The sequence below is a fragment of the Struthio camelus genome, chromosome W (assembly GCF_040807025.1).
Source record: "Struthio camelus isolate bStrCam1 chromosome W, bStrCam1.hap1, whole genome shotgun sequence".
Taxonomy (NCBI): domain Eukaryota; kingdom Metazoa; phylum Chordata; class Aves; order Struthioniformes; family Struthionidae; genus Struthio; species Struthio camelus.
Genome location: NC_090981.1, coordinates 28,921,872 through 28,935,509, shown reverse-complemented (window position 1 = coordinate 28,935,509; position 13,638 = coordinate 28,921,872). Strand labels below are relative to the sequence as shown.

The window sequence follows — 13,638 nt, the reverse complement described above, 5'->3', positions numbered from 1 at the left end:
GAATACTTTCCCCAATTATATCTTTTCACATAAACCATTGATATATTAAAATGATAAAATATAATCATACAAAACCCTGAAATCCTGTTTAACTAATATTTTTTCAGTGTGGAAATGAGATGCTAGGAATGGGGAACACAAATTTTTCTTTAATGGAAAGACAATTTTCTGCAACATATATGACTTATTTGGGTTCATTTGGTGAATTGTAACCTAAAGCTCCTTTAGTAGAGGTGTTTAACATTGTTTTTGTCATAGACAACTTTGCAGTATGTCTTCTGATGTGACCTGGGAAGTGTTGCATAATGGAGAGATGAAATGGATTTCAGAAATAGCCAGGAAGCTTTAAGCCACGACCTTTTAGAATACCACTTTTCAAGCAGTCTGAGATAGCTCAATGCCAGTCCAAGGAACATCTAAGAACTAAAAGAAATCTTAGAGATAGTTTCATATGTACGCGAGGATTAACTGTCTTTCACTTCGCTCTCTAAAGTCCGGTCTGATTTTTAGCGTGGTCGTGTATTGATGGAAATATGTATGTATGTTTGAAATGAGATGTAAGAAAACCCAAAACTTATGAAACAAATATGATTTCTTAGGCTTGATGATTTAAGATGGATTTGTATCGTTAGTAAGAGAAAGATTATGAAAATCAGTGTGCTAGCTGCCTTCACTAACTGATAAATTGTATTGCAAATAGCCATTCTGAATTTTCAAATGTAGTATAGCAGTCTGCGTGAGTGAATTATCTCTAAGGAATCCAATAATGTTGCCATCAACAAAGTGTGACAGAGTTCTTTAGAGTATCAGATACTTTTATTTGATCTGAACTTTAGTTTCAGGTCCGTATCTGTTGTACATTGCAAATCTCTGTTCACATTGCAGTTTTTTCTGTAGGCAAGATTCAAAGCCAGAATATATTTTGCTGTCCTGAAAACTGACTGACAGAATGGCCAGGGAAGTTAATAAAATTAGGGCACAGAAAGATGTTCAGTTACTATGAGAGATGAGTTGCTGCTTTTGTCTCTTAGCCTGTTGGTACATTATACTTTTCCACCGGTGGCCTATGGAGGAGCTGACAAATGGCATCCTCTTAGACAATAAAAACTCAAATGCATATTATTATGAGATACTTAAATAAAGGGAGAAAGGTCAGCTTGAACAGAGGAACTATGATTAGGTAAGGGAGCAAGGAACACAGGGACATCATCATCAAAGTTATTGAGAATGTAATCTAAAACAGGCTCTACAGTTTTCAAGGGTGTTCCGGAGTACTGAAACGATGCTGAAAAGTTACCAGAGAATGTTATATTTTTGTCTTGAATGTTTTTGTTTTGAATAAGTTCAAGGGATGATTTCGCTGTAGCAGGTAGAACCTTGTCTCAAGTGCGTTCAGGTAAAAATATTTTACTAAGTTATTTTAAAGTGATGCATTTTTCCCATAGTTCCTGTTTATCATTTGGTTATTTGTAAGCCAGAATAAATAACTGCTTTTCTGTCACCCTCTTTTTTTTTTTTTCTTTTCAGTCTTGGTTGCTCATGGTACAGCAAACGGAACAGTTGAGCAAAATAATGAAGACACATGCAGAGGATCTTAATTCTGGTCCTTTGCATAGGCTTACAATGATGATCAAAGATAAGCAGCAAGTGAAGAAGAGTTACGTAGGTGTTCATCAACAAATTGAAGCAGAGATGTACAAGGTATTTTATTCAACTGTGCTTTATACATTTATTATAGTTTTGTATGTTTACAAATTAATATATTGAGGATGAGGTTTTTTAGTTCTTCTGTGTTTTTGTGCTATGTACAGGTGGTGATTTGTGGTATGCAGATTTTGTCTAGTTTTAATTTTAGTGATTTCCTCCACGCTTTCTGTCCCCTGCTACCTGACAAGGCAGAGATGGAATACTTTCTTCTGTATAAATTTGTTTGGACAGATAGCATTGAAAATGCTCTTATTCTGGTGGAGGATGATTCTGTGTGACACTTCTGTATTCTGTCTCTCCTCTTTTTCTCATCCTCCCTCTAGGTATCCTTGGGCCACAGCTTTGAAAACTCTTAATGAGTGCTCTTGACAGTCCAGACTGTTTTGGATGGGGATGGGATTCTGGTCTCTATTCTAAAATATAAATCAACCATAAACCAAGTATTAAGTCTGCAGATGGAGCTCTTCAGGGCCTTTTCTGTTCCTTGCAGTGCTATTGGTAGATTAGAAAATGATGTCAGTTGTCCTGCTGACATTGAGAGTGCTGTGCCTAGGTGGTGAAGCTGACAAGAATTAGGGTTTCGTTTAGGTGCTCTGGAAGAAGGTTAGTTGCAACTGTCGAAAATCAGATTGGTAGTCTGAAAACTCTACTGGCAGAAGGAGAGCAGTGTTTCTTCTTTATTTGAGCAGCGTGGTTGGTGTTGAGGGGGAGATTTGGAGTAATGTAATTCGGATATAACGTCTGAGTAATATAATACAAATACCAGGGACTGATGGCTAAGAGATTCTTGGGCAGGTTAGGAGGAGAACATTAAACTAGTACTAAACATACTATGTTGAACATATTGTCTGTAACAGGACTGCTTCCATAATCTGCTGTGATCTTGGCCTCTTCCCCAGGTTTTGACTATGGGGAGTGCATCCTTCTTGATGCATGGTCAGTAGGCTGCTTTATCTGATAAAATTTCCAAGCCAGATAATCAATTACAGCTGCTTACTGATTGGTGCATCTAGATATAGTCAGGATAGGAGAAGGGGAGAAAGTGGTGGCATAAGTTTGAAATACTAAAGACTGAATCTGTATAGAACTGGAGAAATGGAAAAAGAAAGCAAGCAAGAAAGGAATAGCGAAGATGGCAGAAATCAGACTGATGGGAATTGCGTCATACTTTTGAAAGAAACTGTATAAAACATGTTTTTTCTGCTACTCTGTTTGTTCTAATAATATTTTAAGACCTTTCCAACAAAATATAATGCATATTGAACACTCCCCAAATGTCTCATTACAAGCCATATTGATTTTAATTAATCATGACCATATGGCCTTGCAGATATTTTGCACTTCCTTTAATAGATGCGTATGATTTAGGGGTTCTTTTTTTTCTCCTCCTTTCCTGATTTTCCTAAGAAGTATTTGAATAGCATTCTGATTAGTTTTGTTATGTTCCCTCATTGTTAGCTGGCTCTATTTGTTCAAAGCTTTTGTGTCACTGGAACACTTACAGCATGGTTCATAGAAATACACGATTTTTTCATGTTATGTGGTATTATTTCTGCTTTTGTTAGATGCGGTAGCAAAATACTACTTCCCAGGGCATTATCTAAAACTTGTAAAGATGAGCATCTGTGTGGCTCATAATCTTTAGGATACTCTGGCAAAACCTGTATTTTCCTTTCAGCAAAATACATGCGCATCATCCTTTTTTTATTCTAGAAAACTCTTGGATGAGGAATCTTTTGATAAAACTATTAAGGACAATAAACTACCTTGCTTTTGACACAAATCAATACTAAAGCCTGTATCTTCAGGTTTATTCCAGTTCCCATTCCGAATTTGGATATTTTTCTTTCTTTGTGAATTTTGGAAAGAAAAGTAGTGAAGTATCATGCTAATAAAACGAGCAAGACTTTGATATGTGAACTGACTTAGAGTAATCCTTGACCATCTTAGTTCTTTACGAGTTATTTGGGGAGCAAAGGGCTCTTGGCTTTGTTTTTTCTCTTCTGATGGAAGAACATAACCTGTGAAAAGTAAAATCGATTTCACAGTTATTAAACAGAATTCTTAATGTTACTGCCCTACCTTTTATTTTCTGATTTTATATAAAAGAAGCAAGTTCCATGTTATTTATGCATTAACTGTGTTCACTGCTTCCTAATCCTATGATAATCTTTTCCTCCATGTCTGGAGGTGATTTTATAATACAAATTTGTCATGAAGTTACTTCTTCCTGTAGCACCGCTATTATTCTGTAGTGACAGCAATTGTGAATCTAGTTCACTACATGTATAAATACGAGATGAGAATTTGGGATTAGTTGGCAGAAAAATTCCTGCATGTAAGTTAAATCTTTGCACAGATGATCTAGAAATAGAAGCTGTGTACGTAGGACCTTTCCTCTTTGAGGAATTCCATTAGGTTAGGTTAGTTGGTTTTCAGGGCAAAAATAGCGGCATCTAGGCCTTACCTTGTTAAAAAAGGGTGAATTGTGAACACCGTTCTTCTGCATGGCAGGTTTGATTTCCTTTATAATACAGAAATATTGTTCGAAGAACTTTTTTTTTTGGTAGAGCGTGATACCTTTTCTACACGTTCCATAAGCTGAGGACTTCCGTTTAGTTAAGTTCCTCTTTCTACGATTTTCTACTATGGATGTGGAATACTTTTTTTGCTCAAGGTTTTACGTATCTTTAATATATATTCCAATTCTTAGGCATTGTAGAGGCTGGGATTGTTATGGGAGTTTCTCAGGAATTTCGTGATTTGCAAGCCTTTGTTTCTGCACAGTGCACTGGTTTTGTCACTTGGTGGATGGAAGCTGGGGATGGAACAGATAACATTATTGTAATTTTTTGACCAAAAATGTCATGTTTATTGGAGCTTCTTCCATTGGAAAGAAGATCCTTCAGTTCAGTGTTCCTCAGTGCTTGTTTTGTTTTTTTTCTGTTTAAGGGATTTAAGTCTTGTGACAGGTAGATTGAATACACAGTTGCTATTTCTAGACCATTTATATGAAATGTTGAATTTAAATTCTTTTTTCTTGCCTTTATTTTAGACTCTAAAAGACTTCATTCTAGTTTTCTGAAATTTTTCATCTGCTGTGATTTAATAAGCGGATATTTTTGGTACTTTTTTCCTTTTGTTTGAAATGTAGTCGTGTTTATGATAAACTGAATTTCCTAAGCGTATTTGTCATTATGCTGTACTGCACTAATGCAAATGGTGATCTGTGCTTCAGTCCTCTATTTCATGTCATGCATTTATTGGTTTTGCTTTTGTTACAGCATGTAACAACCTATTAAGATAATTTCAAGCCAATGTAAAAAGATAACATCCTTATTTTGGAAAACAAATCCTGTAATTCTCTTTCACTAATGCTGAGATGTTTTGAATGTTGAGGAGATAAGTATTTTTAATACATTTTATGTTTCTGCTTTCCTAAAGGTCACAAAGACAGAATTGGAGAAACTAAAATCTAGCTATAGACAACTAATAAAAGAAGTAAATTCTGCCAAAGAAAAGTATAAAGAAGCTGTGGCTAAAGGTACGACTGACTTGTTTTAATTTTATCTATTTATTAATGCTTTTTTCAAACGCTCTAAAACTCTTCCAGCAACACAAGGTAATGTTTTTATTTTGAGCAACTTAGTTGGTTACAACCTAAAAAAATCATAAAGTGTCTTAAGTAAGATGGGCTAATTGTCATGTATACTTGGTGGTACTGTTTCTGAAAATCATAAAATGAATGATAGCCCTTCTTTTGAGATAAATGGGAGCCTTTTTCTTTTTAAGCTTTTCTATGATTCCTTCAGTGGAATATAAAGTTACTCAAATCAACTATAAAAGTGGTAAGTAGATTAGAACATAGATGAGACAGAGTTGCAGCTGCAGCCTGTTTGTGCCCTGTGATCTTTTGTAGTTGCTACTGCGCCATTCCTTCAGATGCTGCAGTGGCATCAGTATCAGTTCTTGACACTTAGTAAAATGTATCCGAATTTTTTAACCTTAAGCAGAAGGGGAAAATAATCTATTTGTCCACTTTTAAAGGAATGAAGTGTTCCAATTGCGTAACTTTTGATTCCCATTGAATTAATGAGAGCCTTTATTCTGTCATCTTTTGAAATATCATATTTGGTGTTCTTACATGTTTAAGTTTTTTTTTTTTGTTTGATTTAAAGAAAATTGAGTGACAGAGTGTAAATAAAACTCCAAGATCCATCTTTACTTTTTATATGACTGCCTAAAATTATGCTTATTGTCCTTGGTTCTGTTGTTCTATAATTCACAGTGCAGTATAGTAGCTATCAGTGCTGAGAGAAAGGTTGTTTTCTTTCCAAATTTATCTGAAATTCAGAGTGATAACTGGCAGGTGAATGCAAAGACAAAACAGTGTGGAATAAGGGAAATTGTACTCTAGCACAGTTTAGCTTCAGGTTTTGACTCATCATGTTCATGTTCACTTAAAAATGTAAATACATGCCAGTTTTTAGTTTCGTAGTTACCCAGCTGTTTTTTACCTATAACTTTAATTTGGAAGTGTGTCCCCAACTAGCTACCTAACATGGGAACATATGGTACCTAATATGGAAAATATAGAGTGTTGTGATCTCAGCTGTTTTTTTCATCCCTTCTTCCTGTTTTAGCTCTGATGCTTGTGCTGCATTCCTCATGCACCAAACTTTCCCATTGAAGTCAAAGAGTGTTTTGGCTGTTCAGCAACTGTAATGTTTTTATGTGGTTTTCGAGTAATTGGATTAGATATAAAACAAACAAAAGCTGTTTGTAAGACGCTTCCGTGGTTTTTCTTAACCTTCTGTCTCTTTTCTACTTAAGTTTCTATCTATCTTCCATCATTATGGTTGATAACTTAATTTTACTTTCCCCACAATTCTAATGTAAATCTCTGTTAACAAACTCTGACACTGTGGGTTTTTCTCCCAAGAATTGCGGAATTAGAAGTCCTATATTGCCCCTCACCACCACCCACAAGAGGCCCTATTATTGTTTACAAATTTTTGTGTAGTAGTAATGGTGTAGATCAACACACTGCAGTTGTATATCAAGGTCAGCTGAGCCGCTGTAATTTTTTTTAAGCCATGATATTTTACAGGGTTTCTGGGCACTTTAATTGTCAGACTGGTTTCTGAGGTATACAAGTCATGGAAGTCTTAAGATTGTAATGCTTCGTTATTCCAGTAACTAGTGCTTATTCAAATTCTGTGCTGTTAAGAGATGCACTTTTTTTTAATATGCAAACCTGTTCAGTTTTTCAGGATTTCAAGAACTGTTGAAAACAAGGAAGGAACAATGCCTACCAGAACAGTGCGAGGGTTTAACCAAGTGTTGAAAATAAGCTGAAAAACATTTTGTTAAACAAACAAACAAACCAAAACAACAAAGGAGACGTTTTTGGACATCAGCTCTTACAAGAAATGTGTTAAAAGAGCACAAAAAGGACTCGATTGTTAGGATAAATAGTCCTAACTTTTTGTTACAGATAAGAAAGAACTTAAAACAGGGTAAATCTTTGTTGCTAAACAGGTATCTGAAGAATGACTTACAGAAGTAATGCTTTTACTACTAACAAGCACAGGCTAGACTGTAGTATTTGGGAACACTTTCCAGGAGCAGTGTCGTATTAGGACTATAGTAGGGACGATATCTTGGCATCTTTTATAACTAGGGAATGTCCTGTCGTCTGCTCTTCAGTAGCCTAGTATTACTTTTGTATTCCAAATGGTGTATTCCTTAGAAAACTGGGTTGGATTTGAAACACCTGTGGTTTTTTGTTTGTTTAGTTGTTTGCTGCTTGGGTAAATATTTAATATTCTGTAGTATTTGGTAGACTTCTAGTTTTTTGTGATCTGATCTAATTTTTCCCTTCCGTAATACTCTACGGTATGCTACCAGCAAATGTGCCTTTTGGTCCCTTCCAAGTTTGGATGATAAAGATCATATTTATGTAGCATATCATTAGACTTCTTTAATCTATAGCACAAATAATATCCCTGGATTTGGGTAGCTTTGGAACCTTCCAAAGGTCATCTGAAGTTCAAAACACAACTTACATTGGCTTTGTGTTATCTGTGAGCATCTAGCACTTTTGCAAATGAGACTCAAAGTACCAAGTGACCTCTCAGAAATGAGGAATATCTTATGAAAGGAGCAGATGCTTTATAAAAGCTTGATTTGAATGGCTTGCTTGAGTTCTAAAGCTATTAATGGAGATTGGGGTAGAATTCACTTCTTGAAAGCATTGTTTAAATTGAGACTGCCAGTTTTCCTTTTATTTCCTTTTCCGTTTAGGTCTAATTTCTCTTCTAGCCAGCCCAGTTACACTTTTTTAAAATACTACTCTTGATGGACCCCTTTTTTCTGGCAAAATGAATCTCTATTACACTGTCTGGCCCCGCCTGTCTAGAGCAAAAGGGGATAACCAGTGCACAGAAAATCCTACTTTGTTTTATGCCCTTAGGCTAGATAGAATATGCTCAATTACTGGTAGATTTGTGCAGTATCTGTACAGGCTGGTCAATGTAAAAGGCTGTGCAAGTGATATAAAGGAACAATTCAGATATTTTGCTGTCTTGCAAGTGTAATGGTTTGTAATGATTATGAAATTTGACTTTTTTTTTTTTTGGTGGAATGGTAAAGCTGTCTTATACTGAACAAATGAATTTACTAGAGCTGCTGACCAAAGAGGCACAAGTATTTCTTTAATTTGGGAAAGCAACTCGTTTTCTGTTTCTGAATGGCTGAGTTGTTAAAGCTGAAATTATATTCTGAGCTAAACACCTGCTGTAGAGGATATTGCCTGAAAAGGGTCAAGACTGGCAAAGTTAGAAACAATTGAAAGTGTTCTTCTTCAGTAGTAGTGTTTGTTCTTGCAATATTTTCCTGTGATCATGATATATTGTCAGGAAAGCTTTAATTACCACACGCTATACTTTCCAGTACGTATCAGGTCAGTCACTGATCATCATCGTGTTGAGGCCTTAGTGTGGAGTTACCTAAGTTGTTGCTTGGCTTAGGGCAGCTGTTGGAGATTTTGCACAAGGGAGCCGTTTCAGTGAGGGATGGGGAACTCCTTTATGAAGGGCAGAAGCACAGGAAAATATATGGCTTTTTTGTCAGATGCTATGTGTAGGTAGTTAGGGAATGATAAGGGAAAAAGGAGCTGGATGGTGCTGGTACATAGTGGCCTTGAAAAGGAGATGTGATGATGCTTGGGCTGTGGGGAATGAAGCATTGGTTTGTCATGGCAGTGGGGGTATAATTGCTGCTGTGAGTAGAGGGGAGCTGTCCCAGAGTTAGGTTGCAGGTGCTTCATTATGGAAGGGTTTGTGCTTTTCAGGACTTGAGGAAGATGAAAGCGACTGAGATGGTGGCTCTGGTGCAGTAGAAGGAAACCCTCCACCAGCACTGTTGCTGCTTGGCTTCTTTCAGGGAAGCAGTGAGACAGCTGAGCTGCAGAGTGTTTCACCACTGAGTCTTGGCTGCTATTTGTTCATGAGGCCTGTCATGGCCACCGCTGTCAGCGTGCTGTCTCAATGGGAAATGACCAGTCTTGTTTGCCCTAGGCCTTGCTGCATTCACCCCTGCCTTGCCGTTCCTCTCTGGGCCAATGATTACCTTGGAATAACGGAGGCAGCCTGCTGGCTTATGCTCTGAGTATGAAGCCTGCAAACGTCATGCAGTCTGATTGGTGCCACTCAGTTGAATGATAGGCAATTCTTTGCCTTTTTTGGTCCCAAAAAGAAAGAAAAGGGGAAGGAGAAAAAAAACCCCACAGAACTATGTGTAGTTACAGAAAGAGAGCTGGGGGAGGGTGAAGTCAACAAGCTGATCTAGTCCAGTGCCTCTCTAATGAGGCATACTTCGGCCACTGGGAATCTGAACAGATTAATTCTAATAGTCTGTTCTGGTTTTAAACTATATGGGTTGGAAGGCTTTGTAAAAGTACATACTGGGACTGCAGGCCATGTCCTTTTGCAGAATTGGAGCAGTAGTGCATGCTGGGATCATTGTGAGCAATATATAAGAAAAAAACTGTTATTAGATTGTCATTGCATAATGAAATGGACAGCGCTCTGAAATCCTTTGGATGTGTGATATGGAGGAAAAAGATGTGTAAACTTCTTGCAAGAGCAAGCCAAAATGACAAACTCTAAGCCTACATTGCTGTGCTGACATTACTAATGCTGAATTAACAAGGTAAATAGAACATGACATGTTGACTTATCCTGCTGTGGAAAAACACGTAACTTTGACTTTTGGGGAGTGAGCTTGTGACTAGCTTGGGCATATATTGTTTCCACTGAACACTGATGTGCAGCCCTGGATTCGCTCTCAGTCCTTACAGACCAGCAGTCATGTTTCTGAGAGAGTTTACTAGTGGTGTTTATTAACTGCTGTAACATGTTTGAATTAATAAGATCTAATTTCTATTTTTGTTACTTTTATACTTCATTATTTGTTTATCTTAACTGCTGATACCCATTAACGTTACTGAACTAACTCTTATCTCGGGAGTTAAAGTCTTCAGTATTCTGTAAACTTGAAGTCTGTAAGTATAAACAAACAGTTTTTTCCCATCAGAAAACTATTTGTCACTTGCAGTCATGAATCTGCTAGATAAGGTCTGAGGAAAAACTCCTTATCTTCTTTTTAGAAATGTATTGAATGGAGGAGGGAGTGGATGACTTTCTTTTTTGGAAGAAGCACATTCATGTTAGCCTCTTGCAAGAAATAAAGGGGAAAAAAGACCTTAGAGATTAATATCCAATATACTCCTTTTATTCTGTCCATTTTTGTGAATTTAGCTTTTTGAAACCCAGGTTAGTTAAGAGTACTGCACTTCTGCCTCTTTATTTGTTGAGCGATAGTAGTTCAGGCTGGTCAGTAAATTTTAGAATTTGCTTCCTGAGATAGAACTAATAACCAAAAGCATCTTAGGTTAATTGAAGTAGCTCGAATAAAAAGTGCTCTGTAAATAAGTGTAAATTATTTTCAAAGTTTCTTCTGGTCTTGTGGAAATGTAGTGAGGCTAGAGTCCGCATGGGAAGCAAAAATGTTTAAAAATTCATATCACTGGGTTATGTGCCAGCAGTTTTGCGGGAATGAATAAGACCCATCAAATGAATAAATAATTCTCATAATCACCTAGGGTATTTAGATGTATATAGCATTATAAAAAATGCTTAGTTTAAGCAGATAACTGGGTCAGAAAGGTCCCAAGATCAATTTACTAGGTACTACAGAATATTTAGTCATACACGTTGTTATGACTCTGTCTTTCCTATTTAGTGATGGGAGATTAAGGAAATCAAGCAAACTATGACAAAAGGTTTAATAGAAGAAATGAAGGAAATAGGCCGTTGTCCCTCAAAGTGAGGAGCAATACCTTTTACTCAAGAATATACTAATAAGTATATTAGTATACTAATATTAGTATACTATTAGTATACTAATATACTAATAAATTGTATAATAATTTCTTCAGAATTGAGAGTCGGTTACCTTGAATGTACCTAGCTACTTTGGCTTGATGTATCACTCTAAAGTTAGTTTTATTCCATCTTACCTACCATCTTCAGTTGTTTACTTTATTTGGAAAAGTGCTCAGTCCTTACCAAAATTCACTTAAGAAAAAGGGAATGCTGGTGTCCTGCCTGTACTCCTCTGTTTACTGATTTGTAGAAGCAGTTTTAAGTATTCTCTAATCTTAAAATATTTTATTGCTTTTAAAAATGTTGTTAAAAGGATGATAAGAAGACCTTTTCAAAAGCTTAGTCATCTCATTCACATGTATAAGGGAACATTTTCAGTAGAATAATGCAAGCAAATAGTATAAAAGAACATTATTTTCCAGACACAATGAAATAATTGTCTGAGAAAATGTGTGTCTCCAGAATTCAAATAAATAAGGAAGTGACTATATGGGAGGTTTGTTATTGTTAAACAAATGTAGAGATAGCAAAAAATTCAGGACCTACCTTTGTTGTGACAAGTGCTGCAAAAATATGTACCTGACAAGATAGATGCAGTTCTGGGAAATTATTTGAAAAACTGCTTTCTTAAACGCTGGTAAACTTCTCATACCTGTCTGTATACTTTGACACAGCTCTGTAGTTCAGTGCTGATATTTAGAAAAATAAAAGATTCTAAAGAAAGCCACGGGAAAAATAACTTTTTTTTCCTGTCTGAAACATCATCATACTCTCAAGATTTGTATCTTTCACCAAAGGAGGATTGTTGTTGCATTCAAAAACAATAAAAAAGGAAAGCCCTGATAGTGTCCTAATATTATTTTCAATTTTAAACTTTTCTGAAATCAAATGTTGTGATGCCCTAGCAAGATTTGACTAGAGAAAATTATCAGAAATATGAAACCAGACTCCTTGGTCTTTCTTGTGAAGACAAGATATCCTGATTAATGCTAAGAACCTTGGGTAGTATTTTAAATGTATTTTAAAAATGTTGACTGCATATCTGAGACGTGATAATGGATAAGATGGCCTAAAAAATGCTGTAAAAAAAAATTGCTGATTCCAACCCTCGGGTGCCCGCCTGGCCTGGCCCCCACGGTGGTGCCTGACACCCCCCCGGGGCTGAGGCTGCCCCAGCTTCTCCTTTGCCCTTCTCCCTTCGGGTAGTGGGACGGGCCCGGGCTGCTAGGTCCAGCTCTGCTGCCACCAGGACCCCCGTGGCACCCTGACAGTCTGAAGTGCTATGAGGGACTGGCCTGATGAGATGGTTTGGGTTAGCAGCTGCACAGAATTAGCTGTTGTCACTGGTTATCAGTAATCCAAACCCACACGTGGAAAGTCTTTCTTTAGGGTTCAGGTAAAGCTCCTTCGTAGGAGCGCTTGCGTTTTACATTTGTTAAGTATTACTTGGCTATAGTTTGGTGTGAGTATCACGTAAGTACCTGTCTGTGTCACTGTTAATGAGCGTCTGCTGTCGTGCAAACTTGGTCTAGTCATATAATACGAATGCTTCTAATGTAGCTAGATATCGATTTGTTTCTTGCTTCAACTTTTTATAACCTTACTATTTAAAATTTTATTAGGTTAATTGTTACCAAATATCTTTTTTAAGCAAAAAAGTGTAAAATCCTTCAACCTTCTCTGTCATACATTAGTTATTTTAATTCCATTATGAATCTCTTGTGCCCTTCAACTCTTACTTCTAATGTCTTTATAGAGCTCTATCTTTCTGCCTTTGTGTCCTTTTATTTAGTAGTTGTAGATCTTTTGTACCTTAACCTCTCTGGTTTTAGGCCTGTTTTTGTTTTTTTTGTTTTTTTAATATATAATCAGACCTAGAAGTGACTCTGTTTCCACTTTCTATTCAACATCTTTTGTTATTTTTTTAGTCGTTAAGAAATTCAGGAAGTAATAATAATGACCTTATTCTGGCTGTTGTTCTCCTTCTCAGAATGCTTTGTCACCCGTATATTGGTGAGCTCCAGTAGAGCTCTTTCCAAGTGACCTTACAAAGAAACATCTGCAGCATTTTGAAATCCATTGTATATTTTGCTGATTGTGCTTGATTATTTGTTTTTGTCAGAATTGCCCTCTATGTGCATATGTGTAACCATTTTTCAACATATCAGTAAGAACTGAATTTAAAATTGATTCATTTCTAAGTTACTTCCTCTTCAGATGAACTTGCTAAGTTCTAGGCATTAGCAAGATCATTTGTATGTTTGCTTATGGCAGTGCCAACAGAGAAGTCAGTAGATGTAGTTCCTTGCTGTGAGCAGTTCCTCTAGATGCTTTGCTAATTGTTTGGAAAACAAGTTATCCACCACTTCTGGTTAGTAAAAGGTATTCTGTATTCCAGAAGCATCTGTTTTGATTTTGTGCTATACTATGTTCTTTCTCCAACATCAGAATAGCTAAATGTTGTGTTGAGAACTTGTGGTGC

General features: G+C 36.5%; 1 protein-coding gene across 6 annotated transcripts in view; it reads left to right on the top strand.

Annotated features, from left to right (window-relative positions):
• The window catches only part of LOC104140171 (tyrosine-protein kinase Fer), a 179,602-nt gene that overhangs the window by 20,998 nt on the left and 144,966 nt on the right, over nucleotides 1-13,638 (top strand). For all 6 annotated transcript variants that reach the window (XM_068924629.1, XM_068924631.1, XM_068924630.1 and 3 more), the window contains 2 exons: nucleotides 1,528-1,701; nucleotides 5,152-5,251. In XM_068924629.1, coding sequence (XP_068780730.1) covers nucleotides 1,528-1,701; nucleotides 5,152-5,251 — 274 coding nt within the window. The remainder of the gene's footprint in view (nucleotides 1-1,527; nucleotides 1,702-5,151; nucleotides 5,252-13,638) is intronic.